At 38.5% G+C, this 23273-nt stretch overlaps 4 protein-coding genes and 1 long non-coding RNA gene across 10 annotated transcripts; 2 read left to right on the forward strand and 3 right to left on the reverse strand.

Annotated features, from left to right (window-relative positions):
• Window positions 1–349: 349 nt before the first annotated feature.
• On the reverse strand, window positions 350–2500 carry LOC143897161 (uncharacterized). Of its 2 annotated transcripts, XM_077405549.1 has the most exons (4): window positions 1646–2500; window positions 1252–1410; window positions 771–980; window positions 350–550 (listed from the first exon to the last, which is right to left on the reverse strand). In XM_077405549.1, exons 2-4 carry the CDS (start codon window positions 1387–1389, stop codon window positions 422–424), a joined length of 477 nt encoding a protein of 158 aa, XP_077261675.1. In that variant the 5' UTR covers window positions 1390–1410; window positions 1646–2500; the 3' UTR covers window positions 350–421. The 2 variants fall into 2 exon arrangements, with proteins under 2 accessions (XP_077261675.1, XP_077261674.1); XM_077405548.1 differs by having other exon boundaries at window positions 1252–2500.
• A 561-nt stretch (window positions 2501–3061) lies between these two features.
• Window positions 3062–14731, reverse strand: LOC143897158 (23 kDa integral membrane protein-like). Its single transcript, XM_077405544.1, has 5 exons — window positions 14483–14731; window positions 5800–6003; window positions 5172–5351; window positions 4742–4942; window positions 3062–4260 (listed from the first exon to the last, which is right to left on the reverse strand). Exons 1-5 carry the CDS (start codon window positions 14540–14542, stop codon window positions 4186–4188), a joined length of 720 nt encoding a protein of 239 aa, XP_077261670.1. The 5' UTR covers window positions 14543–14731; the 3' UTR covers window positions 3062–4185.
• Window positions 5901–11362, forward strand: LOC143897162 (uncharacterized). Of its 2 annotated transcripts, none has more exons than XR_013256861.1 (3): window positions 5901–6039; window positions 6124–9371; window positions 11117–11359. It is a non-coding gene; the product is annotated as an uncharacterized LOC143897162 (long non-coding RNA). The 2 variants fall into 2 exon arrangements; XR_013256862.1 differs by having other exon boundaries at window positions 6011–6544; window positions 6622–9371; window positions 11117–11362.
• Window positions 14732–16106: 1375 nt separating the features above from the next.
• Window positions 16107–18463, reverse strand: LOC143897159 (tetraspanin-18). Its single transcript, XM_077405545.1, has 4 exons — window positions 18275–18463; window positions 17983–18147; window positions 17506–17721; window positions 16107–17428 (listed from the first exon to the last, which is right to left on the reverse strand). Exons 1-4 carry the CDS (start codon window positions 18446–18448, stop codon window positions 17318–17320), a joined length of 666 nt encoding a protein of 221 aa, XP_077261671.1. The 5' UTR covers window positions 18449–18463; the 3' UTR covers window positions 16107–17317.
• Window positions 18346–23114, forward strand: Csn5 (COP9 signalosome subunit 5). 4 transcript variants are annotated; one of them, XM_077405539.1, is made up of 6 exons: window positions 18346–18502; window positions 19754–20177; window positions 21680–21832; window positions 21906–22140; window positions 22213–22407; window positions 22575–23114. In XM_077405539.1, the coding sequence occupies exons 2-6, from the start codon at window positions 19945–19947 to the stop codon at window positions 23028–23030; spliced, it is 1272 nt and encodes a 423-aa protein (XP_077261665.1). In that variant the 5' UTR covers window positions 18346–18502; window positions 19754–19944; the 3' UTR covers window positions 23031–23114. The 4 variants fall into 4 exon arrangements, with proteins under 4 accessions (XP_077261665.1, XP_077261668.1, XP_077261666.1 ...); XM_077405542.1 differs by lacking the exons at window positions 18346–18502; window positions 19754–20177 and adding an exon at window positions 21162–21284; XM_077405540.1 differs by lacking the exons at window positions 18346–18502; window positions 19754–20177 and adding an exon at window positions 21208–21368.
• The last annotated feature ends 159 nt before the right edge of the window (window positions 23115–23273 follow it).

A 23273-nucleotide genomic window follows, 5' to 3' on the forward strand; every position in this document is an offset into this window, starting at 1 on the left:
ACAGATATTTATTTATGATAGAGCTGGAGTTTCATCTCGCGATAGAGCAGCAACAGCAGCAATGATAATGGTAATGGTAAGTATACACATTGCATCGAAAACGACGAAAAAGATAATTAAATACAATGTAAAATAAAGAAAAACGATGTTATATTAATGTCTGTGGATTAATGAATGATGAAGATAATCGCGATTCTGTTTTGCTAATTATTTTTGTACGATTTTTCATATTTTTAAACTTTTATCGAAAACAGGTATAAACTTGAGTCAAAGGACGACAATATATTAAAATATGACGATATGATACTGAAATAACCGTATATAGAAAAAGAAAGAAATCCGAAAAATAAAAGTTTGATAATATTTATTTTTCCTATCTTCAAACTCTACGTTAGATACCTCCTGAAAGAATTGAAAAACATTAAGAGCTGGTTGGAAATATTTTGTTAGCATTATTCCCGTGTAGTAACGTGTATGTCTCTTGACGCTTCACCGCATTTCTTTCCTTTATAGAATTCGTCAGATACAATGCGAAGAGGAAGCCGATCAACTGAAAAGAACAGAAAAATATATGTATATTATATAAATTATTAAAAGATATTTGCGAACCACCGTCAAAATCTTAAGAGCAAAAAATTTATATTTTGGCATGAAAAAACGTTTCTGAATTGAGATAAAATTACAACCATTGTCTTGTGTCTCTCTTCTTATTATATATTACGATCTATATGGTTTTTCCAATTTTATGTCATCTCTTTGTGCTTATTTACCACAGTTACAGTGACGGTCAAGATGAAGATGCTCGTTAGGTAGACTTGGTGTATCAATCTAGAAGTATTTAGTCTAAATGCGCAACCGGGTCTAAATCCTACATCCTCCGCAGTACACACTCCCCAAGAATTATTGCAACAACTGCCTGGGATTAAAATATCAAGAATCTCCTGGTAATCATGGTAGGAATAAATACCACAGCAATATGACTGCAAAGAATTATTTTATGTCGTAATATTGATCCAATTTGTGAATATATTTGCGTATATATATATATATATATATATATATATATATATATATATATATAGGTATAGTAAAATATAAATATCTTAAATATTTACATTCTACTATATAAGATACTATATCTTAAATATCTTAATTACACCTAGCTTGGCGGTTGAAGGCTCGAATAATGATAGGTTGTGCCGCGTGCGTGAAAAAGTATTTTACTTCTAAATTATTTCTTAAAAATCTTACTCTGTCCTGAATATCATCTACGAACTTCGTGTCCTCACATCGGTAATCGTAATTCTTGAAGGCTTCTTTAAAATCGGTAGCGGCCCTCGGTACCAGTACAAGCATGTAGATTGCGACGGCTGATTGTACAATCAGCATAATCAAGAATAAAGATGTGAACTGCCCGGAAGCAGCGCCGTTAATCGCTTCAATCAACTTTTTCAGTTAATAATACTACGATATTAAGCCACCGCTGTCTAAACCTTCCGCGAATCTATAGCAGATGCGAATATCGCGTATTGTAAGGAATCGACCGAACAAGCTCGTTCTCACGCGATAAGACTGATAAGAGCGAAAGAATTAAACTTCGTGTCGCGTAAAAAGTTAACGTTGGATAATACGCGGAAAAGCTCACCGTGACAGTCGTGCGGGAAATATAGGTGCATCGATTTCTGAATTTGGCACTGTCGAAAAACAGTATGCCGTATCCGCCACTGCAGAGGGCGAAAATAATGAGGACGCCGCCGATAGCGATAAGCGTCTCCAACGAAATCGCGACGCCCTTCGTCCATGCATCAAGATATCTGACCTCGTAAAGGTACACTATCGTGGCCCAAGTTATTGCGCATACCCCACGTAGCTACAATAAGACGTTTCGCATTTCATCATAAGTATGTATCTCTAATATTCTTATTTCTATTAGCTAATACATATAATTTTACAATACATTCTATTTTACTAATGAAGCTTATAAAGTAACAATTATTTCCGTAATTCGCAGTCACTATATATTGACCGATTTAATCTCGAGGCGTTTTCGAATTGGATTTCACAATTTTAGCTTTAGATGTAAATTCAGACATAGACTTCAAGCCTAATGATTTAAGGCGTAGAAGATTAATATATAGGGACTAAATTATAGAGAAATTCGAAAGACCGACCTTGATCCGAGAATCAGAGTACAATGTTAGAGTTCTCTTTAGATGATCCATAATTCTTGTCAGAATTCAGGACGCGGCGGAGTTTTATTTTGCAGTTTTACATGTCGTAGTATGAAAAAGATTTGAGAAAAGAATCAGAAATATATTATATATAATAAAATTATAAATTAATAAAATTAATAATTTTAATTTTATAGTTTTATTATATATATAATTTATAATAAAATTATGAAATTGAAACTAAGATAAAATTACAAATGTAATTAAAATAAAGTCACAAATTACAATTTTAGTTTGCAAATTATAAGTCGTTTAAAGAGATGAGTCTAGACATGCGGTAAATCATCACTTTCGAAAATGGGATAGATGAATATCGTGACATCACAGCGCTCGCAAGTACTTACCACGAGATAAGCAGTAAACGTGTAAAAAAAATATTTCTCAAAAATAGGCATGTTAAACGAAAAACTTTTTAATAGATCCATTTTGCTCGTCGATTTTACTAGTCACGACGCGGAAAAGGCGCAGCGCAAACTGATCGTCGGATCGGGCTCTACAATTTGCAAGACAGGATATTTATCAATCGCCCAAAACTGATTACGCGATAACGCTTAAGCGCCGTTGGATGATTCATAAACTTGAAAAAACGCATTTTTATACGCGCCGTTTTCGAATCCAATATATTAAACAACAAAGAGTTAATTTATTAAACAAAAAATTAATTTTATCTATATGAAAAAAATGATGTAAAAATATGACGAATTAATCGCCGCTCGAGTTAATCAGAGTTCGATCAAAGTCACGACGCCCTAAGCCGAAAGGTGGGTGACTTTGATCGTTAACTATCCTGCTAGAGCTAGTAAAAAAAACGGAGAATTGGGTCGGAAAAGTTCTCGTATGTCTACATTTATTTTATGAATACAAAAAACCGGACATACATAATTTAATCTCGCAACAATGGCAGCAGCAGCAGCAGCAATGGTAATTTCGCGCATTAAACGACGAGTAAAATCGCAACTTTGGATTATTAACCACTTACATACTCTCTCGAGCCGTGCCCAGCCTTGTGTATGCTTTATCATTGTCGTGCCTAAGCAGAAATATTGCACAAATGCGCGTTAGTTCGTTCGTTGCGCGCGGACACGGCGCGGAGATCTCTTATATAAAGTTTTCTATTATAAGACAAAATAAAATATATATATATATGTATATATTTGTAGGTTACACAATATCTCTGTGTGTGTACTGTGTGCTGTACAAACAAAGTGAATTTTTATACAAAGATATATATGAGAATTTCGTGTTTTTAACAGCGGTGTGACGTTTTCGCACACCCGCAAGGTACGATTGTGTAGCTCTTCACGTGAAAAAATATCTTTGTAACATTAACTTTGTAAAATACTATCACTCGTCTGCTTTCCATCTCCGCGAAGGTACTCCAATTATAATTATCTTTACTCGCGAACTAACGATTGCATGAAACGATCCTGCATATTAAACAGTTATGTCGAAAATTTTTTTTATATTTTTGAACTTTTATGTAGAATGAAGATATAAACGTGAGTCAAAGCGGTACGGTATCAAAATATATATTCATGTACGATCGTATAAAAAAGGAGTTATTTTTCACAAAGAAAAAGGAAAGTGTGGTCTCAGACCCGACAACTGTTATACGGTAATACTCATTGTCAGGTCGATGACGCCGAATTCTGCATTAAATTCTTATAATCGAAAAACAAAAGTGGTCATTTCATCGAAAAAATATTATCTTTGTGCTTTAATCACGACTGCGAAGAAATTAATGATGCAAAGCCGGAAAAGAAAACATAAGGAGTACTCTGCTCCATTCCGCTTAGAAAAAAGAAAAAAAGAAATTTAATTTGTTCCGTTGTAAAACACAAGTTTTTTTTATCACATCTTATAGACGAATATATTGACGGGAGATGAAGGTAAGATTGTTGTGGCGTGTTGAAAGCATTCCGCGCGAAGCAGCGTCCTTCGCAATGCTCCACTTTTACACACTGTAACCTCTGCGTTGGGCGTTCTTTATGGAATTCGCCAGACATAGCGCGAAAATGATGCCAATCAACTGTGAAAAATGAAAAAGGACACATATAATTACTGCAAGATATTCATACACACGAAAATAAGAACTGGACAACAAAATATATATTTGATACAATATGTGACTCTATGTTTGGGAACTTGAAATGGATTTAAAGCTTGATATGCAAAGTGGGCGATATGGATAAATGGCCTACTTTGGATGATTTATCTACGTTAGAATTGAGAGTAAAACTCTATAATTTTATATATCATGTACTTTGACATATGTGTACGATTTATTAGAGAATTACGTGTATATATTCAAATTTTTTAAATATGTATTTTTGATGCGCATGAAATTATAGACAAAATGTTGCCATGAGCTACAGATTGTCAAAGACTGGCTTAAAATCTTTTTCGAGCTGAGATAGATGTACAATTATTTTATCGCGTCTTCCAATCATTATACAGATGTAATAATTCCGTGCTTTTATTTAACTTTTTTATTAGTTTGCGTTCCTTACCTCCGCAGCAGCGATACCCAGAGCGACGCCACCCAGTATCGTAAGAGAATACTTGAACATCTCTTCCAACACATCTGAGCAACCTTTCTGGTAAGCGCTTAGTGGATCGCAGGTGGACTCCTTACCGCAGCAACTTCCTGGGATAGGACGACGGAGTGTGACGGGAAAATCTTGGGGGCCATCAACACCACAACACTTGAACTGCAAAAGTACATCTCACGTTTGAATATTGATCTATTTACAAATCTGTGAAAGCTTCCTTGAAAGTATTTAGGTATACTGAATTCAGTGTTATATTCAGTTATTCCATTCAAGATATGAATCATTCATAGTATTCCATTAGGACGAGATTTATATTCGCATGATAATGCAGTAATATGTTGTTGCACATAAAAAGATATATTAAATTCATTCTAAAAGATAGCCTTACCCAATTTTGTATGGTATCCACGACTTCCGTCTCCTCCAGGTGGCCCTCTCCGTACTTATAGAAGAGATCCTTCGCGTATACATCCTTAAAATTGATATCGCCGGAATTCTTCACTTTGACGAACGCGTAGATTGCGATAGCCACTTGTACGATCAGGATCGCCAAGAGCAAACAAGCGAACTGTGCGGGAAAAAACATATCAATTGTCATGCCTTTCAATCCCTTTCAGGTATGCAAAGCTGTTTGCGTGTCAAACAACCTGTTCGATCATAATCGCAATCGTGAACTGCACGTATATTATAATTGTCTAATAAATACTATCGACAGTATCGATTCAATAAGGTCGTTAATATGTTATTGAAGCAATAGATAAATAAACCAAATGTAAGATAGAAATCTATAAATGTAACAAATTTAAATCTTTACCTCTCAGTCATGTTCGATTTAATAAGTGCAACAGATTTAATTCCACAAGCCTAACACGCACGTGCTTAATAAATTTGAATTTTCATTTTCAGAATTGAACTTGAAATATTCGAATATATACGTGAATATAAGTTAAGACTGAAAGGATTGAACTTCCCTCAAGTTGTACATACGATAGGATGCAATTTGCTGAAGGGCTTACCGTGACTATCATACAGTGACTCTCGCGAATCGCGCCGCAGCATCCTAGGAAAGCGATGACAAAGATGATGCAGCCGATGACGATCAACGTGATTGCCGGGGCCGTAATATTACCAGTAATGTCTTCCAGGCGGTCGGAAACTTCATAACTTGTCTTTCCTACTTGCACTAGAACGCCGACAACCAGGATGGCCAGACCACATAGCTGCAACAATATATTTTGTATTTACACACATGCCATGTACGTATCATCGCATATATTCGATGTTGTTCTTTTACTGCTATAACTAACAATTTTATAATATATTTTACTTTTTTAATACAGCTTATTGTGTATGCCTCGAAATTAAACGAAGCTATTCCACGATTTTCTTATGCTAGAATAAAAATATTGCAGTCCAGATATCAAAGCAATCACACGTGCAATTTCTGTTTGTATGTTCAGTCCGATTTTGGGTGCGTTTATACGATTGCTGACTACAAGGTGTTGTCGCTAAATATAATAAATATGCATTCAACAATTGTTGCCTAATACACTTGGAGGATAGAAATAAATCAAAGATGCGGTGTACAACCACTGGCGCGTATATATCGAACGGTCCCAGATACCTGGAAATTGTCCTTGAAGCATCGTATGTGTGCGCGCGTGCATGCATGCGTTATTTTTACACGTCGCTGCGACGCGCGACGTGTGTTATGGTCGATCTTGAGATCGCCGCAGGTGGACTAATGCACTTATACTATACGTAAGTAAAACGCAGAACGCGCGGATAGTCTAAGTGCGTTCATCCAATCGATTCAACCTTTAATATTTCCGCCCTAGTTTCAGAACGACCAGAACTTTGTCGCATAAGATACTTCGCTCGAACAGCGAGCGCGAAAAGAAATGAAGGAGCAGCAGGAAAAACCATTCTTCACGGTATTGAGAGTTTTGATAACGACGAAAGATTGAGGAACAATCAAATATAAAACGTCAATAATAATTAACTGATGATAGATCGCTAATACATTTACTCTGTTTGTACTTTTTATTCATTAAAACTTTCTAACAATAAGTTTTATGTCAAGCCACGCTGTAGTCACTGCAAATGTTGGGAGGCGTCGCTATTGAGAGACGGATTTTTATTTTTACCCACTAGATAACGAAATTATGTACGCTAGTCTGGATGACAATCCGCATGCACGCGCGCACGTGTGTCTGTCGAGATGACATCATTGCATCCATAGCAACGTCCTCGGTACCGACTTCCTCCTCGAAATTACGTGCGTTCGACGGCGGCATCGCCTTCGTGATTAAAAACTAAACTAAAAACTACGTTTTCAACCTGCAGATCTTTCTCGGTCTATTTTACCGCTAAATACACGCAAAATGTCGAGGTTTCAAGAAGAGCTCGGATTTTCCTGCGGTTACTATATGATCGATAAGATAAGTATATATCGATCGCCAACAGCGAGGATAATTCTTGCCCAAGAGGTCCAAGTGAAATATTTGTTCGCGTCTAAATAAGGAAGTCGAAAACGCATGATTCATTTTGTTGCACGGTGTGCGTGAGAGCGAATAAACTTATCGAGATCGCAAGACAAATAAGAGCGCGATAACAATCTCTCTAAATCTGAATCAGTGAATAGTACTGCTAAATCAGTGAATAGTCACTGCTATCAGTGACTATTCACCGATTCAGATTTAGAGAGATGGTAAAAATATTGTAAGTACTGAAGAACAGAAATTATGCAACGCTAAAGAAACGACATACGAAAAGCATTAATTTGCCAGACATACATTTCTCACGTCATCGATAAAAATTATTATTTACGATTAATAGTATCAGAAGAGTGTATCACAAAGTTCTTTGTAGCGTCGTAGATAACTTCGGATAACGAACGTGAATAACAATTAATCATCTCTGATATCAAATCAGTGAGTTGACTTTCAGGATTATCTTGTATTTCGCGCAGAATAAATTCTCGCATAAATTGTCGCAAGCCTTTGAGATATGTGGTCGTCGGCGAACTTTTTAAAATTTTAAAAACTACTTCTAAAATATTATTTATGACGTACTTACATCCGTAAATTACAAAAGGTTTCTTTTGAATTGACGAATAATTTCATTTTTTTTTTCTTTATGAGGTCTCAGAGCACAAAGAGCCACTGAAAAAAAATACCGAGCGAATTCAATATGAACTTATTATCGAACGTGAGACTATATAGATGTCGGAGCAACATGGAAAATTTGCGCGTCGAGGGACGCGAAGATAGTGCACACGCGATACGTGTAAGACATGACGCGATAATTATGGAAAATGAGACACTGGGGAATGCCCGACAGAACTGGCGAACGACGCGACGGGAAGGTTATTGGCGGAGGACGAAAATTACACGCGCTACTAAATGCATAATGCAACGAACAGTGTTGCGAAATAAACGCGACATATGGAAAAGTTTCATGTGCAAAGCTGATTGTCTGAAAATGACGTATAATGTAATGTGGAGACCAGGAAACCGCGGCCATCATCGTTTTAATGACTCGATCATTAAGAAAATCATCTCGTTTTAATTACACCAGACAAGTGATGAGTAGTCTACCGTCTGGCTGGTATTGAAAATGAGAATTACGCCGTGAAGGGAAACATATTTTTTCACGTGATAATGAAATAATAGCATGTATAAATTCTGTTGCAAATTAATTAAGAATAAAGTCTGTTACTTGTTCCAGACTTCGACCATTTTTCTTTTTAAGTTGTGATAATTATTCTTCAATATAATTCAGTCTTTTGCAGAATTATAACGTATCGGAGATATCGAAAGGGAATTAAAGTTCCTTAATTAAAGGAATATTGTATCTGCTTCTAATTATTCGTTTAATCTCTAGAGAGAGAGATATATTGAATTATTTTCAGAATCTAATATGCGTAGTGGATTAATTTGCGAAAAGTAGTATCTCAATAAGAAAGAGCTATTTTTTTTAACTTGTGCTTCGGTCTTACACACCAGCAGATCTTAATTCTACGATCCTTTTCTTGGAGTGAAATAATCGCGTGCGATAAACAGTTGGATAGAGATCAGATAATATTTTAGTTTAATTAAAAATCGTTGGCAATCGAGACAAATATGTTATATAAATCGAAAATATCGTACGGTACTCAATATCTAATATCTAAGAAGAATTATGTGTACGAACATTCCAATAAATTTAAATGTTAGAAGTTTTAATCGCACAAAATTTAGAACCGGTTTTTAACGTAAATTTACAGCATTTATTTCTATTACATTTAACATTCGTTATAAATTATCTCAAATAAATTGTTTTTCACTCCAAGAAGTCTTATTGCAAATTAATTAAAATAAGGTCTGTTACTTGTTCGCGAAGTCCAGACTTCGTTCATTTTTTTTTCTCAGACTCTGATTATTATGATAATTATTCTAACTTTAACACCAAATGACCTATTGTCTAATTTCTAGATAAAATATTCCGGGAGAGGCTTTCATGGACTATATTTGAAGAACGGGATCGTCACCTGGTGCATCAGCTCTTCTGGACACACCCAGTGTACAGTCACACTGTACAAAGTTGCGTAAGTAATCGAAAAAATCGCAAGATAGGTAAACGATAATAGAAGTATCGGTCTTTGATAAAGAAATACGCAAAAAAGCGACACAATTATCTACGCGACGGGACACGAACATGACGAGAATTCATTCCAACAAACATATATAAAATTGTCACCATTTTCTCTCGTGAATGTTATCTCTGTCAAGAATCGATGTTTGTAATTGCTATGTGTACGCACAATTTTATATCATTAAATACGTAAAAACAGAAACTAGAACAACATTGTTACCGTGAAAGCGATTGATTAGCGGAAATATTTCTACAATTTATTCCTAAAGTATCGAACGATATCTTTTATATATTAATATAACATCATTCAAATGTGAGTTACTTAAGTAGATTAATAATTACTTATTTAAATCGATAATGTTTTAATATGATGAAACGCATGTTTTTTGCATGTATAACATATACGAACGTCTTTTGCTTTGCGTTATTTGAACAATTAATATCAGATAAGACATCTAAAATATAAAATGCAACAATAAAATCGGAAGAATCTAATTCTGCTAAATAAATTAAGAAGTTAAAGCTACTTTATAGAGGATTCTATAGGATAAAATTCTATTTATAAATTTATGCTGTATATATTTTGGTGTACATGTATATATTTTATATATTTTATACACATTTACACATTATTGTATCTTATATATTTTAATATCGATATTAATGTATTTTGATTCTCAAAATTTTTGTTTTATTATATGACAGAAAATTATAAATAGAATTCTATATCGTGAATTTTAACACGAATTCTAGATCGTCTTAAAGTGGACTTTAGAATAAAAGATAAACAACATTTATAGGTCCTCGTTATGTGATAAAAACGATCTAAGTGAGAGACCGTCATTCACACGTTAGAATAGATCGATAAATATTCATAGAGCGATTCCATAAATGACAATCAATCGGTATTGATGCTCGATTAATTTGCAAGTAGATGTTGAATATTCTATTCACCTTTTTGCGATAATAGTTGTCAATAGAAAAACTATAATTGTGAAACAGCATACACTCTATAAAGTATACATACCATCAATAATATTTTTCGACGTTACATTTCATTTTGATAATACAGCTGATTATTTCTCTGCGAATTATTACAATCATTAATCGAAACTAGACAAATCATTAATGTTTTGCAAAGAAAATAAATTGTACTTATAATATGTATACCTACTTATAAATAAATTGAAGGAATTAGCATGGTAAGGGGGATGACAAAATCACTCTCTCAAGGGCACCCATAAAACCGATGACTGTCTCTCTCTCTCTTTCACTCGCAACCTTGTGTAATCTGACCTTTTCGAGACAGGTTCACAAGCAAGAATACGTGAGCACCATACATGAATTTTCCGTTGCCGAACCGTGATCGTAACTTCTTCGAAAACAAGACACAGAAAACGAGGACGCGACCCAGATCTTGAAGAAATCAGAGCTTTAATCCCTCAAATGCCAAAAGGCGAAATATCAATAATATTATAATGAAATTTAAAATAAAATTTTCGGAAAATGTCTAATTAAATCACACTGCAGGGAATTCGATTTATAAAACATCAAATTTATCTCGATAGAATTTCCATGACTAGTCGATAAAATTTTTTTGTTAATCGATAAATCACTTTTACCAAGTGATTCTAATTTATTTTACCTTTTATTAATTTATGGAAATTTTCTTACACAATCGTTTTCTTTGGTTTACAGCGATAAAAGAATATCTCGCGGCAAAAGACAGATGTGTCTCTTCAGTCCACGCCGCTGCTGAAGCTTCATTGTACGTTACATATAGTCGAACAAGATCATCCGTGGCGCGTCTGCTAATTTTAGCCATGCACCTTGTACATTAATACCGGTTTACTTCTACCACGAACGATATCGCACGCTTATCGTCACGCATGACAGACGCGTAAATAATGCAAATTGAAGTGATATTAAGTTACGCAACAAACATCAGCGAGCAAAACTATTATTGTCGACACGTAAATGTAACGTAACATTGCAAGTTACCGCAAAATACTTTTATATTATTTCCTTTATTTTACAAGAACTTATTAGAAATGTAGAATAAATAATAATTGTATGAATAAAGTATGCGAAACAAATTTATGTATATATATTTATATATTTGATGTATTTTTTTTATATAGTCTCAAATGATTCATCGAATATATGAAATAAAAGAGCTATAGCTTTTAAGACAATGTATCCAGTAATGAAATATTTTTCTTCGATATACGCTATTGGTTTTCCGATAAGATTACATTTCTTCCGATGGAAATTGAAAAGGCAATATTGGTACCGAGAATAGAAGTACCGCGGGATTTTACGGATTATGCGCATTTATAGCAATTCAGGATTCTTCCGTCAACGCGCGCTTTTACGATGACGCGTGCGATATAAGCACTAGCTCGTTCTGCCATCGACTTTTGGACGAGGGAGAAACTATTCGAGAGACGCAATAGTCTCTCTTACGCAACGATCCTTTGTCCTCCAACGGCTAGGAAGACGAGTTTTTGCGGGCGTTCGGCGAAATTCAATGTGTGACGACAACTATTATGACCATAAGGGAAGGCGAGGGAAGATCTTGGGTATTGTAAGAAACTACCCATTGTGGACCAGCTACGCGGTAAGCAAATCGAGAGACCGCAAGAAGAAAAGGAAGCGGCAACCGCGCCCGACCGTCGTCCCGACGGGTCTTCGCAGAAATATATCGGACAAAAATTTCCAGTGAGTATTACGTCATGGGGTTAATCAAAGAACGTACTCGCTAAAAGAAATAATACGGTCTGGACTGAAGTACGCCGTTGGCAAAAAAAGAGGTGTTACGCGAGTTTTTATAAGCCTTTCAGCTTTTTACACGTAGTCTTAAAGAGATATATACCGATAATTAGAGGGAAGATAAGTTAGAGTGATTCACTTATATCGCGTGCTCCTTCTAAATATACTCCAATACGTGATCTTCCACGTTAAGTATTTTCCGCGCTACCCGCTCAACGAAATTTTCATCTTCAGCCGCGCGTTTTGCGTCGTTGAACCGTCTCCGTATCGCGGACTCTTGAAAGTTAAAAGGATATGACAGATAACGGGACAAACCGTCCCGCGTGCGACGCAACGCGATTGATTGCGATGCCGCGGGAGACGCATCGATTGGATGGGCTTTATCGATTAGCAAGTAGATTAGCAACGCGGAGAGCACGCGCGTCAATAATTACTTAACGTTAATCGTTAACGAATAAGCGTAAGATACGCTTTCCGCACAATAGTTCCGTTCGACGTGCCGCTGTCGTAGTCCGCTTCTTCGCAACATCGCGATTGCTCTATCCGATTCTATCGTAATTATCGTAATTGTATCCGATCAAGCCTCACTGATTACTCGAATCGATATTTGCGATCGAGGAACGATGCAAGCGCTAAATGCAGGCGGGGAGGAGACGCGTGACACGTTATAAGTAATTGTCGGCCTTGAATTTTTTTTTTTTTTTATCACCATGAGTCAGTCGCCAACGACGCGTATCCGTATATATATATGACATTATGCGTATACGCGTGTACTAAAAACTAACCCTGTTTATAGTGCGCGTTACACGTGCTCGAGCGTTTTGGAATATCGCCAGACGAAAAGGCCGTTAGAGACGCCGCCATTAAATATATATACTGAAATTAACTGATTCAACGGTGGAGCTGGAAAATGCCCGCAAGCGTGAATAATAAGCTCTCTCGCGTCTAACGCGTAGGTATATATCAACTTTTATATGCAAATCGACAAACCAGGATGAAACCTAATTTGAGAAATTAAGAGCTGCTACGCAGCGACACTCGCAGAGCTGTTGTTCGACAAAAATTTAAGACGTTATAAACTATACAAAAAAGACTCAAGCTCGTGTGTCTCAAAACAATGTTCATATCGGCCCTTGAACTTTCTACATTGTTTCAAGACGTTATATTTACTTTTTATATATTCCTACAATTTTATATAAGCGTACAGAGGCACACGAAATCTGGTACGCGAGATCCGGTAAGATCTAACCTTAGAACTATATATATATATCTACGAATGCGAGGACCAGAATTGCAGCGCGCGGTCTCGCCATTGTTTTTCCATCTCGATTATATGCACACCGGCAGCGATCGCGCGATCTCAAACCTCGTGCTCGTGATGCTTCTCTCAATAGAGAACGAGGGAAAATTGCAACGGTCGCGCACGCGATCACGGGCAGGACGCGCAAGCTGCGGTCCACTTGACGCTACAAATGCTTCGAAGCATTCCTTTTCTCTTTTCTTTCAATGAAGAAAGAAGGAGAAGAAGAACGCTCCAAAGCATTTGTAGCGTCAAGTGGACCGCAGCCGCAGTCTACACGTTTCAAGGACGAGGAGATCGCGTGCGCGCACGAGGTTGTTGAGTAATCCGCCAGCGCAGCGCCAGCACCGGAGCACCCGGCACCGACACCGGCGACGAATTCGCGGAACGGAGCCGGCGAACGAAATTCCACGAAGAGAGAGACCGCTATACGTATAAACACCGAGCCGTGTATTTCCGACGCCGCGCGCCGTGCTCCGAGCGCGACGGGAAAAATAATACGACAGAAGATAGCGAAGGAAATAACCTAGACGAGATAACCCTACGAACTAGAAAAAATAAACCTAAAAAAAAAAATTGAACGCGATCTCTTCGGGGGAAACAACGAGTCGAAGGCGAAGACCGGTTTTGCGCCGGAGTTTCGCCGCGTCCAGGGCGTCCAAAACATTCGGAGTTGTCGGCCCCGTTGACCACGTTGACTCATCCGAGTCGCGCGAACGCCGTGAACCTCGGCTCGATCGAGCGAGAGACGAGAGATCGGGAGGGGCCGCAAACAGCCACGCCACGAGGGCTCTCGAAAACGCGGCCGCTTTATTTTCAGCTCGACGATAAGCGATAGTGCGCGGTCAAGGCGAGTTCGAGGAGCGTCTTATACCATCGAACACGCCGCCGTTTTATCATTGAAAACCCGGAAAGACACGCGGGGACCGACGAGGACGTTACGGCGCCGTGATCGCGGCAGTCGGCGCGCCAAGCGGCCTCGGTTCACTTACCACGAAGATGAAATTGAATATGAAGAGCAGGTACTTGATCACTCCCATTCCGCACCCCATTTCGACGCGTCGGTCTTGCGATTCGCGCACGTGAAGAAATCGCTTCCGAACGGGACGGACTCGCGCGCGGACGGCAACGCACCAACTCGCGATCGGTTTAACTGTCCGCGACTCCAACCGAAGTGAAATTTCATTCGAGCGACGCTCCGCGCGGCGCCAGTGTGACGACTGTGACGACTGTGACGCTGTGATCGCCGTGATCGGTGATGATGACGCCTGTGACGGCCTGACCCTGACGGCGGCGGCGCGCGACTCCGCCCGAAGTTGGCCGAGAGAGAGAGAGAGACGCGCTTCGTAGTTCGTGGGTAAAGTAAAGTCGTAAAGTTGAGTTAAAAGTGGACGCGCTTCACCTTCGGACTTCCGATTGTGCCCGCCGCCCGCCGCCCAGGGCCCAACGCCCCACTGGCCCCAGATGTGAAATAACATGGCGAGCCGAGTGCGTTCGGTTCGGCGAACGAACTCTCAGCGAGATATTCCGCTCGTATTCTTTCTCGATATCGTAGATAACGTTACTTCTCAGCTCGGAAAATATAAGCCCTCTTCGCGAAATAACGAAATCGACTTTTTCGAGGAGCGTCACATTCTCGACAATTGCAGCGGGCGGAGCGAGTACTGTTTCAACGGACCGTTAATAATTAAGAGCGCATTTGATCAGATTCCGATTAAATTTGATCGGCAGAATTACTTGAAGCAAAATTTCTAGCTATGTAATAACAATAATAATTAATAACTTTATCTATGTCGACGAAATAGAATTTATATAGATATATATGTTATTTAACAAGTTAATTTTTAAGTAATTAAGTTATTTATATAGTCAGTCGTAACACACGTTAAGCCTAAGACGAGAACGTGAAAAGGATTATAAACTAAGTGAAACACGATTTTAAAATTATCTATGCTGTTTCACGCGATTTGAATAATTTTAAGAAACGCATTACCTACTTCGGCCAGCGTTTTTAACTGGAATACTCAATTGATGATTAATATTTCGACTAATTTTGAACAACGCTGCACCGCCAATCTAATCTGTATCGAAAGTATATCATTCTAAGTTGCACGTATACGTACGGATGATCAAAGAGTTGATTATCGAAGAGTTTCGAGAATTGGTTTCTCAACGGGCAAAAAAAAATCTTGATTAAATTTTTAATTATAGAAAAACACGATACTTAACGTTAAATCCAGAATTCGTCACGTGAAAGATTCAAATGGAAAAAAAGGAGTTGAGTAGATAAGGACAATACTTTTAGAAACGATTGTTAAAGACAGATAAATTGAATTATCTGACTGTGCGACGTGATCGAAATTCAGTCATCTGAATGACGCGGTGCACGATGTCGCTTCAGATTAGATACGTGTGTTTAGAGTTCCGTCCGTCTCGCCTGGGCGATGGAACGAGAAGCGCGAGACATTTACTTTAAATAAAATATGCAACAAGTTTAGATATATTGAAAATTATTTTTTGCGAATATATAATGGACAATGGATGTCTCGAGAAAATTTTTTATCAGCTTTTTCACGCGTGAAAGAGGAATAGGTGGGCTATGTCGGACAACGATAGAATTATTTAACGTTTCTTTCATAAAAAAATTGTTTCCACAAAAATCGGATACGTTGTCACGCTTCTTATACAAAATAGTTTTCATTTTGCAGTATCGAGCTCGTAATTTTCAGAAAATTACAAAAGACTCGCATGTCATATTGCGAGCAACGAAAGAAGTTCGAACAGAGAATCAACGAAAAATATCGACATAAATTAAAATGTAAGATGTGTAAATAAAAATAATAGAAAAAAGTGTATTCACGCGATTAACGATTGTTATTTTTGTCGCTTATTTGTGCGATTACGTTCCGCTATTTAATCTGGAGTCCAAGTGTTCGGACAACGCCGAGACACGAGAACGATATATACGTTCACACTTGGGTGCCTATATTATTCTACTTTTGTTAGTCGTGTGATTGAGCGATCGAAACATTGCACGGTGCACGCGATTGCTTGTTTAATGACTACTGCGTTAAAACATATGTTGAGTACAAACTAAATAAACTGAAAAGCCTCAAAAATATAAACACAGACTTTGATATCGTTTGCTAAGAAAACAAAGCGATATTTCTTAAAACTCGAATTTTCGACGTTGCTAGGAACATAAATAAAAAAACTGCATTGAGACAACGGAAATGTTGTCCTAGTAAGAATCACCTCTTTACTCGTGAAATGGCAGTAAGAACAGTAAACTGTAAACTGTTCAGGCATCTCTCAGAATATTGTCGTTTTTTTCTTTATACAGGGCAAGCGAGATTGGAAAATACTTAGCCATAGATCTTTTTTAATTAATTTGATCTTTTTAAGAAATTATTATCTCATTGTAAATGCATAAAAAATTTTCTTTTTAGTCAATTTTATCCAAAATATTAATTGAGATTTATTTGCCAAGCAATTCAATGTTGAAAGTTGGCGAGCTGCAGTTTCCGGAATACGAAGGAAAGTCAATAGAAATATTGAAATCCGTCGCCGAAGTATTTCTCGATCGGTCTGGAATACCCTGTATAACGGGAACGATATCTGTATCACCGGTGTATCTGTACACCGTTGATATTGTCACCGCGTGAAATGTATTTCGCATATCACAATGATGCAACGTCCTTAAGCGACGCACATCTCTGTCCTTCGCGGTACGCAGCATTGGCTAGGGACCAGCGTCGCTAGAATTGTGTAAATATCTCGATTGACGTGTCAGAAGGTTGTTCCTAGTCCATGCTGTCCCCTTCCGCTTACGTGCTATCCCCTTTCCAGGTTTCCATGCTATCTCTTTTCCATGCCCTCCTTTCCATCCTGTCTTTGTAGATTCTGACGTAACAAGTCGTGCACGCTATGAAGGAAATCTGAAACCAATTAGCGCGAACACCGCCGCGGTTAATTAATTGATGATCCGTGAACTCCAACGAGCGAGAACACGCACCTGCAACAGTACGGAGCACAACGCGAGCAGAAAAACATGAAGGAGGATCGATCTCGTCCGATTTAACACCACGTGCTGACACCCGCGTTTATTGATACTAGTGCAAACACCCCCGGTGTTGTCGTCGTTCTCCAGATTCGTCTTGTTACAGCAGGACCAAGGAATCGCGTCTACGCCACGATAATCAGAAGGCCCGTCTATTCCGCAGCATTGTAACTAAAATTAAATTTAATTGGATCAAAGTCAACTCGATTTAAATTTTTCTCACGTTTCATTTTTTACTCATATATCTTATTTTATTGCAAATGTAATTAAATTTTATGTCATCGCATTCATCCAAATTTATTTTAACGTTCCTAGGAATGCAGCCGCCTATCGCGAAACGCGAGATTAACTAGCAAATAATCGTATCGGCGACAAAATAAAATCGCCGTGTTCGAACGTGCAAAAGAAAGAAAGAGAGAATGTGATTTTTACCGTGGACTGCATGTGGTCCCAGATGGACTTCTCATCCGTGACCGCGAGAGCAAAGACCTCGTTGTGTCGCGTGGACGACAGGGTGCCTATTTGTTCGTGTCGCACCAAGGCCCAAATCCCGACACTGGTTTCGATCAGCACGATGATCGCCAGTACAATGGCAAACTGATGAGCAACGAACAATTCGTATTAGCTACAAATTTCCTAATTCTTCCCCGAAAATTCAAGAAATAAAATAATATCAAATTTCAATTGACTATATAACTGGTAAGAAATAAAGAAATAAACTTACAATGATTACTTGACCTTTGTTGGAAAAATCCAGAAATTGCCAACCGAACCAGCCGATCCCGCACGTGACAACGCCCATCGCCAGCAAAGTGGCAGATGACCCGCACACATGGTCAGGTGTGAGCGGCGCGTATTCGTGCAGCTGATAAATGAAATAACCGGCGAACACGCTCATGACCGCGCCGGAAATCTGCGGAGGAAAGAAGACCTTTTCATACAGTTCCGACAGGTAATTTTCATCTCGTTATTGGAGTGTGTCATTACAAATTCTAATTAACGATTGTTTTTTGCCGCAATAAATATCGCAGCAAATTTTAACTACGATTACAACGACTCGCACAAATGTTTTGATTCACGATAAACGATAAATACGTTTCAATCTCGCTTGTTGATCGCGTCATAATTCTGTACAGAAATAGACATCGAGAGATAAAAATCGATTTTTCAAAATCGTCCGCGTCGCTCTCTTCTTCGAAATCGCGGTACGCAAATCGCGGTGACAATGCGGAATTGTTTCGTCATATTGTCATTGATAAGAGAAAGAAAAAGAGAAGACGCGAAATCTTATCTATAAATGGGCGAGGCGCTTGTGTACAGTGCGTTTAAAACAAACTTTGCATTACGGCTTATCGCACTACCATCACAACGATAGTTGAACCGAGAAAAAAAATTAATGATTTTTACCTTTCAGTTTGAGCAAGAGATTTATCTTATCGTAAAATATATAGATTTTAATCTTGGAACATATATTTCAGATAAACGAGTTTCAGTAATATGATTAGAGTCGACGTAATATCTAAATGTGTGTGCGACGTAAATTAAAATATTTAGAAGAGAAGAAACCAGTTACATGTATCGTCACAAAATCGACATTCGACACATTGTATCAGTGATATTTTTACAACTGTGACGGAATAAAGCGTTAATTAAGGTCGCTTCGCAATTACAAGTACGTTCTCCTTCAACTCTCGTTGCCTCTTTCGTTAATCGGTGCACAGATATCGTGTAAAATACCATCGTACGTTTCAACGCGCGTTTGCTTCTTTTATATAGATATCTGAAAAACGACGAACGTATCGAAATCGATTCGATATATTTCGAAGAAGAGAACTCTGAGAGCGTTAGGAAAATTATAATTTGAGGTAATATCACGCACATAAAAAATTTTGACGGCAACTCCGATAAGCATTAATTTTTTAGAAAGTCATTTACTTCGAAAGCGAAATACAACTGCAGTTTCGCGCGTAAAAATTTAAATGTTTATTTAATTCAACGAGTTACCTATATATGTAGATATAATGTGTACTGAATTTAATCACTGTACACAGCAGAAATTGCGTCTATGCATGCTTTTGAAATAAATGTCTCGCTCTCGTGATAATCCGGCCGTATAACAATTTCAATTTTCTGAATCCTCTCTAATAACGACGTCTCTCTTTAATTCATCTAAATAATCACGTTTCATTTTGCCCGAACACAGAGGCATGCGCGTATACGCACACCCCTCCGGCTCCGGCATCGCACAAAAATTGCGAGACGGATTGGCGCAGATTGGCGCCGCAACCCCACCGTCGCGGCAAACAGCTGCGCGCGTGATCGCAATTAATAGCGCACGCCGCACGCCGACTGGATCTCGATCGGAGACGGAGCAGGCGCGATGCGCGATGCGAGATGCGACCCGTGCAACGACAGCTGGCGACGACGAAGTTCGTCGCTTGCAATCGACAGGCCGGTTCGCCCACAAATTTTCGTCCTTCACAAACGTTGTTGCAGGCTCGTCTCGATCGCGGGACAAAGAAGAGAACGATTCCGCAACGATTCTCGATCGCGGTGACGAACTTACGCCAAGGAGGATCACACCGGCGACGAGGCAGTAGCGGAAACAGACGAACGCATGTCCCATCGTGCGTGCACCCGCTTTTATAAATAGCGCAGTACTATTTGGTTTCGTTCGATGTCGCACTCGCGTGCTCGTCGTCGCCACGGTGACCGGACGCTAAATGGACAATGGAATGGGCCCTTCCTCGTTCACACGCGCGACGGCACCGCGTGTGCTGCGCGCGGCGCGCGCTAAAGAAGCGCCGTGCGCCGTGCGCGGCCAATCGACCGGCCGCGCTTTTCCGGAAGCAGTTACGTCCGGTTTGTTTTCGGAAAAGCGGGAAGGTTGAGCTATAGCCATCGCGTCCTGTTGTCGAATGTTGTCGTAAGGACATCGATAGCTATCTGGAAGAAATATTACCGTCGAGATTACCTGTAAACAGATATATGTATCACGGAATGCCTTGCGGAATGTGGAAATTTTCTGTTTTATACTCTTCTTACTTTCGAAAAGTTACTCTCAAATGGACACTTATTACAGTTTAGGTCTAATTCTAAGATTATTAATTTAATTACGTTTCTCGCGGACGATTATTACGCATCTAGATTATTAGGCACTTTTATTTATTCCTTTAGCTACTAATTGAATCGAATGTTTTACTTTAATGCTGATATTTTTTGTAGTAGTTTACATATTTTTTATAACACGTAATTTTATTATAACATATCTTGCTTATTGGAATTTATGAGTGACACCTGCATCGAGTTTGTCTTGTAACTGAAATAATTATCGAAAACAGGATGAATCCAAAAAGGATATACACTGTATATAGCTATATATATATAAATTAAACTCTGTCGTCGATTAAACCGCATTCGTAATTTTCTCTTGTGGAATAAGAGAATAAGAGTTTAACTTCTGACATTTCGAGCGAATTTTCGAATGATCCTTCGCTGTATGTTACTCTGCAATGCTTTTATTACAGCAGATATAAAATTAGAAACAGTGATCGCGTCATCGGTCATCGCACTGTCGCCAATCGTCGCACTGTCGCAGAAGCAGTATCGATACTGCGTACATATCGTATCGTTGATACATCGAGATATCGACCAATCGACATATTGTTTGTGTCACTGTCACTGTGCGTATTTATACGAGTGAGAGAGAGACTGGTTTGGGACAAAGTAACGGAGTAATAATCATTATTTGTCTATATTATGCCCAAGTAATCGGCGGATCATAATTGAGATCAAGAAGTACAATTAATCAGCGTCCAGTTAGTACATTTATTCTACGGTAATCTCACCGATGGTTAACAATTGGATGTACTTCTATATGCGCTTAACCTCACGGGCATGAAAAAAGACTTGTTTACCGGGGAACTGTACCGACTGTGACATTAGTAGCTTATGAATTTTAACGAACTAAATATATCACGAATTCTTATATACATCTTTAAATTCATTTAGTCCTGATATAATTTATATCACGCGCTTGTCGCGCTAAGTATATGGAATGATGGAATGCAGGCTACACGGAACTGTCTTATTATCGCTAATCAATCTTAATGTTATTCTCTCTTGACAGAATGGCCGGCCCATCCTCCGACCAGGGTAATGTCGCCCAGAAGACATGGGAGCTCTCGAACTGCGTCGAAACCATCAGCACCATGGACGAGATTTACAGATATGACAGAAAGGAGCAACAGGACATATTGACTGCCAAACCATGGGAGAAAGAGTAAGGATAATATTAATCTGTACACGCGAGAACCAAAAGCGCTAACCAATCGGGCATTTTCTTTTGTTTGTAGCCCCCATTTCTTCAAGGACATAAAAATATCTGCCCTAGCTCTGTTAAAAATGGTTATGCATGCACGATCTGGTGGAACATTGGAGGTAATGGGTCTCCTGCTTGGTAAAGTAGCAGCGAACACGATGATCGTGATGGATTCCTTTGCTTTGCCAGTCGAAGGAACTGAAACTAGAGTAAACGCTCAAGCTCAAGCTTACGAATATATGACGGCGTATATAGAAGCGGCTAAACAAGTACCTATACATATTTTGTAATGAAAATCTTGTAAATATATGATAATAATTTTGTAATAATTGATTCTTTAGGTCGGTAGGCTAGAGAATGCGATTGGATGGTATCACAGTCATCCTGGATACGGTTGCTGGTTGTCCGGTATTGACGTATCCACTCAGATGCTCAATCAAAATTTCCAAGAGCCATTTGTTGCGATCGTCATCGATCCTGTGAGAACCATTTCTGCTGGCAAAGTTTGTCTTGGTGCATTCAGAACTTATCCCAAGGTACGTACATCTCAGGCAATGTCTTGAAATCGGTCTATTATTCTAGAGAAAAAGGATCAAAGAGATACATGTTTACCTTCAGTTCCAAAGTTACTCAGTGATACTAACTTCATGTTCTCTATCGCGAGAAATCATTGTAAATCATTTCAATTGTATGTTGTTTTCAGGGATATAAACCTGCCAACGAAGAGCCGTCAGAATATCAGACGATACCGCTAAACAAGATCGAAGACTTTGGTGTTCATTGCAAACAATATTATTCCCTGGAGGTGTCCTACTTCAAATCCGCATTGGATAGACGGCTGCTCGACTCATTATGGAATAAATACTGGGTGAACACGTTGAGCTCTTCTAGCCTATTAACGAACGCGGACTACACCACTGGCCAAATATTCGACTTATCGGATAAATTGGAACATTCGGAATCGGCTTTGGGTAGAGGATTCGTCTTGGGCGGCACGGATCCTCATGATCGCAGTACAGTGGAAAAACTCATTAAGGCGACCAGGGACAGTTGTAAAACCACTATCGAAGTTATTCACGGTTTAATGGCGCAAATTATCAAGGACCGTTTGTTCAATCATGTCGGCAGTAACGCATCTTGTGATCCTCGGCAAAAATAATAAAATTCAGCGTAATGTGTGATAATAAGTCTGCTTAAAATGTGTATTTGTAATAAAGATATGTATCCTCTCGTTTAAAGTCAAGATCTTTGGAACGATTACTTTGCAACGCATACGCGATCAGAATTTCTTGACTCGGAAATCATTTTCGCTCGAAAAACTTGTGCAAGATCATTGATTAAAATTATCGGTATCAATTATTAAAATCGACAGAATGAAATATCAGCGTTCGATAGTTTCTTT

The sequence above is a fragment of the Temnothorax americanus genome, unplaced genomic scaffold (genome assembly GCF_048541705.1).
Source record: "Temnothorax americanus isolate GAGA-0224 unplaced genomic scaffold, ASM4854170v1 Scaffold2, whole genome shotgun sequence".
Taxonomy (NCBI): domain Eukaryota; kingdom Metazoa; phylum Arthropoda; class Insecta; order Hymenoptera; family Formicidae; genus Temnothorax; species Temnothorax americanus.

Bases quoted from the DNA above. Each gene is read 5' to 3' on its own strand.
- LOC143897161 (XM_077405549.1), bottom strand. From the start codon at position 1,389: ATGCTGATTGTACAATCAGCCGTCGCAATCTACATGCTTGTACTGGTA. The intron at 981-1,251 runs GTAAGATTTTTA...AATTCTTTGCAG, and splicing joins TAGATGATATTCAGGACAGA to TCATATTGCTGTGGTATTTA. The intron at 551-770 runs GTAAATAAGCAC...TGTTCTTTTCAG, and splicing joins TGACCGTCACTGTAACTGTG to TTGATCGGCTTCCTCTTCGC.
- LOC143897158 (XM_077405544.1), bottom strand. From the start codon at position 14,542: ATGGGGTGCGGAATGGGAGTGATCAAGTACCTGCTCTTCATATTCAAT. The intron at 5,352-5,799 runs GTAAGCCCTTCA...TTTCCCGCACAG, and splicing joins GTCACTGTATGATAGTCACG to TTCGCTTGTTTGCTCTTGGC. The intron at 4,943-5,171 runs GTAAGGCTATCT...GTACTTTTGCAG, and splicing joins TGGATACCATACAAAATTGG to TTCAAGTGTTGTGGTGTTGA.
- LOC143897159 (XM_077405545.1), bottom strand. From the start codon at position 18,448: ATGAGCGTGTTCGCCGGTTATTTCATTTATCAGCTGCACGAATACGCG. The intron at 18,148-18,274 runs GTAAGTTTATTT...GTTGCTCATCAG, and splicing joins ACAAAGGTCAAGTAATCATT to TTTGCCATTGTACTGGCGAT. The intron at 17,722-17,982 runs GTAAAAATCACA...ATTTAATTTTAG, and splicing joins GGGACCACATGCAGTCCACG to TTACAATGCTGCGGAATAGA.
- Csn5 (XM_077405539.1), top strand. From the start codon at position 19,945: ATGCGACCCGTGCAACGACAGCTGGCGACGACGAAGTTCGTCGCTTGC. The intron at 20,178-21,679 runs GTGCGTGCACCC...CTCTCTTGACAG, and splicing joins AGACGAACGCATGTCCCATC to AATGGCCGGCCCATCCTCCG. The intron at 22,408-22,574 runs GTACGTACATCT...TGTTGTTTTCAG, and splicing joins CATTCAGAACTTATCCCAAG to GGATATAAACCTGCCAACGA.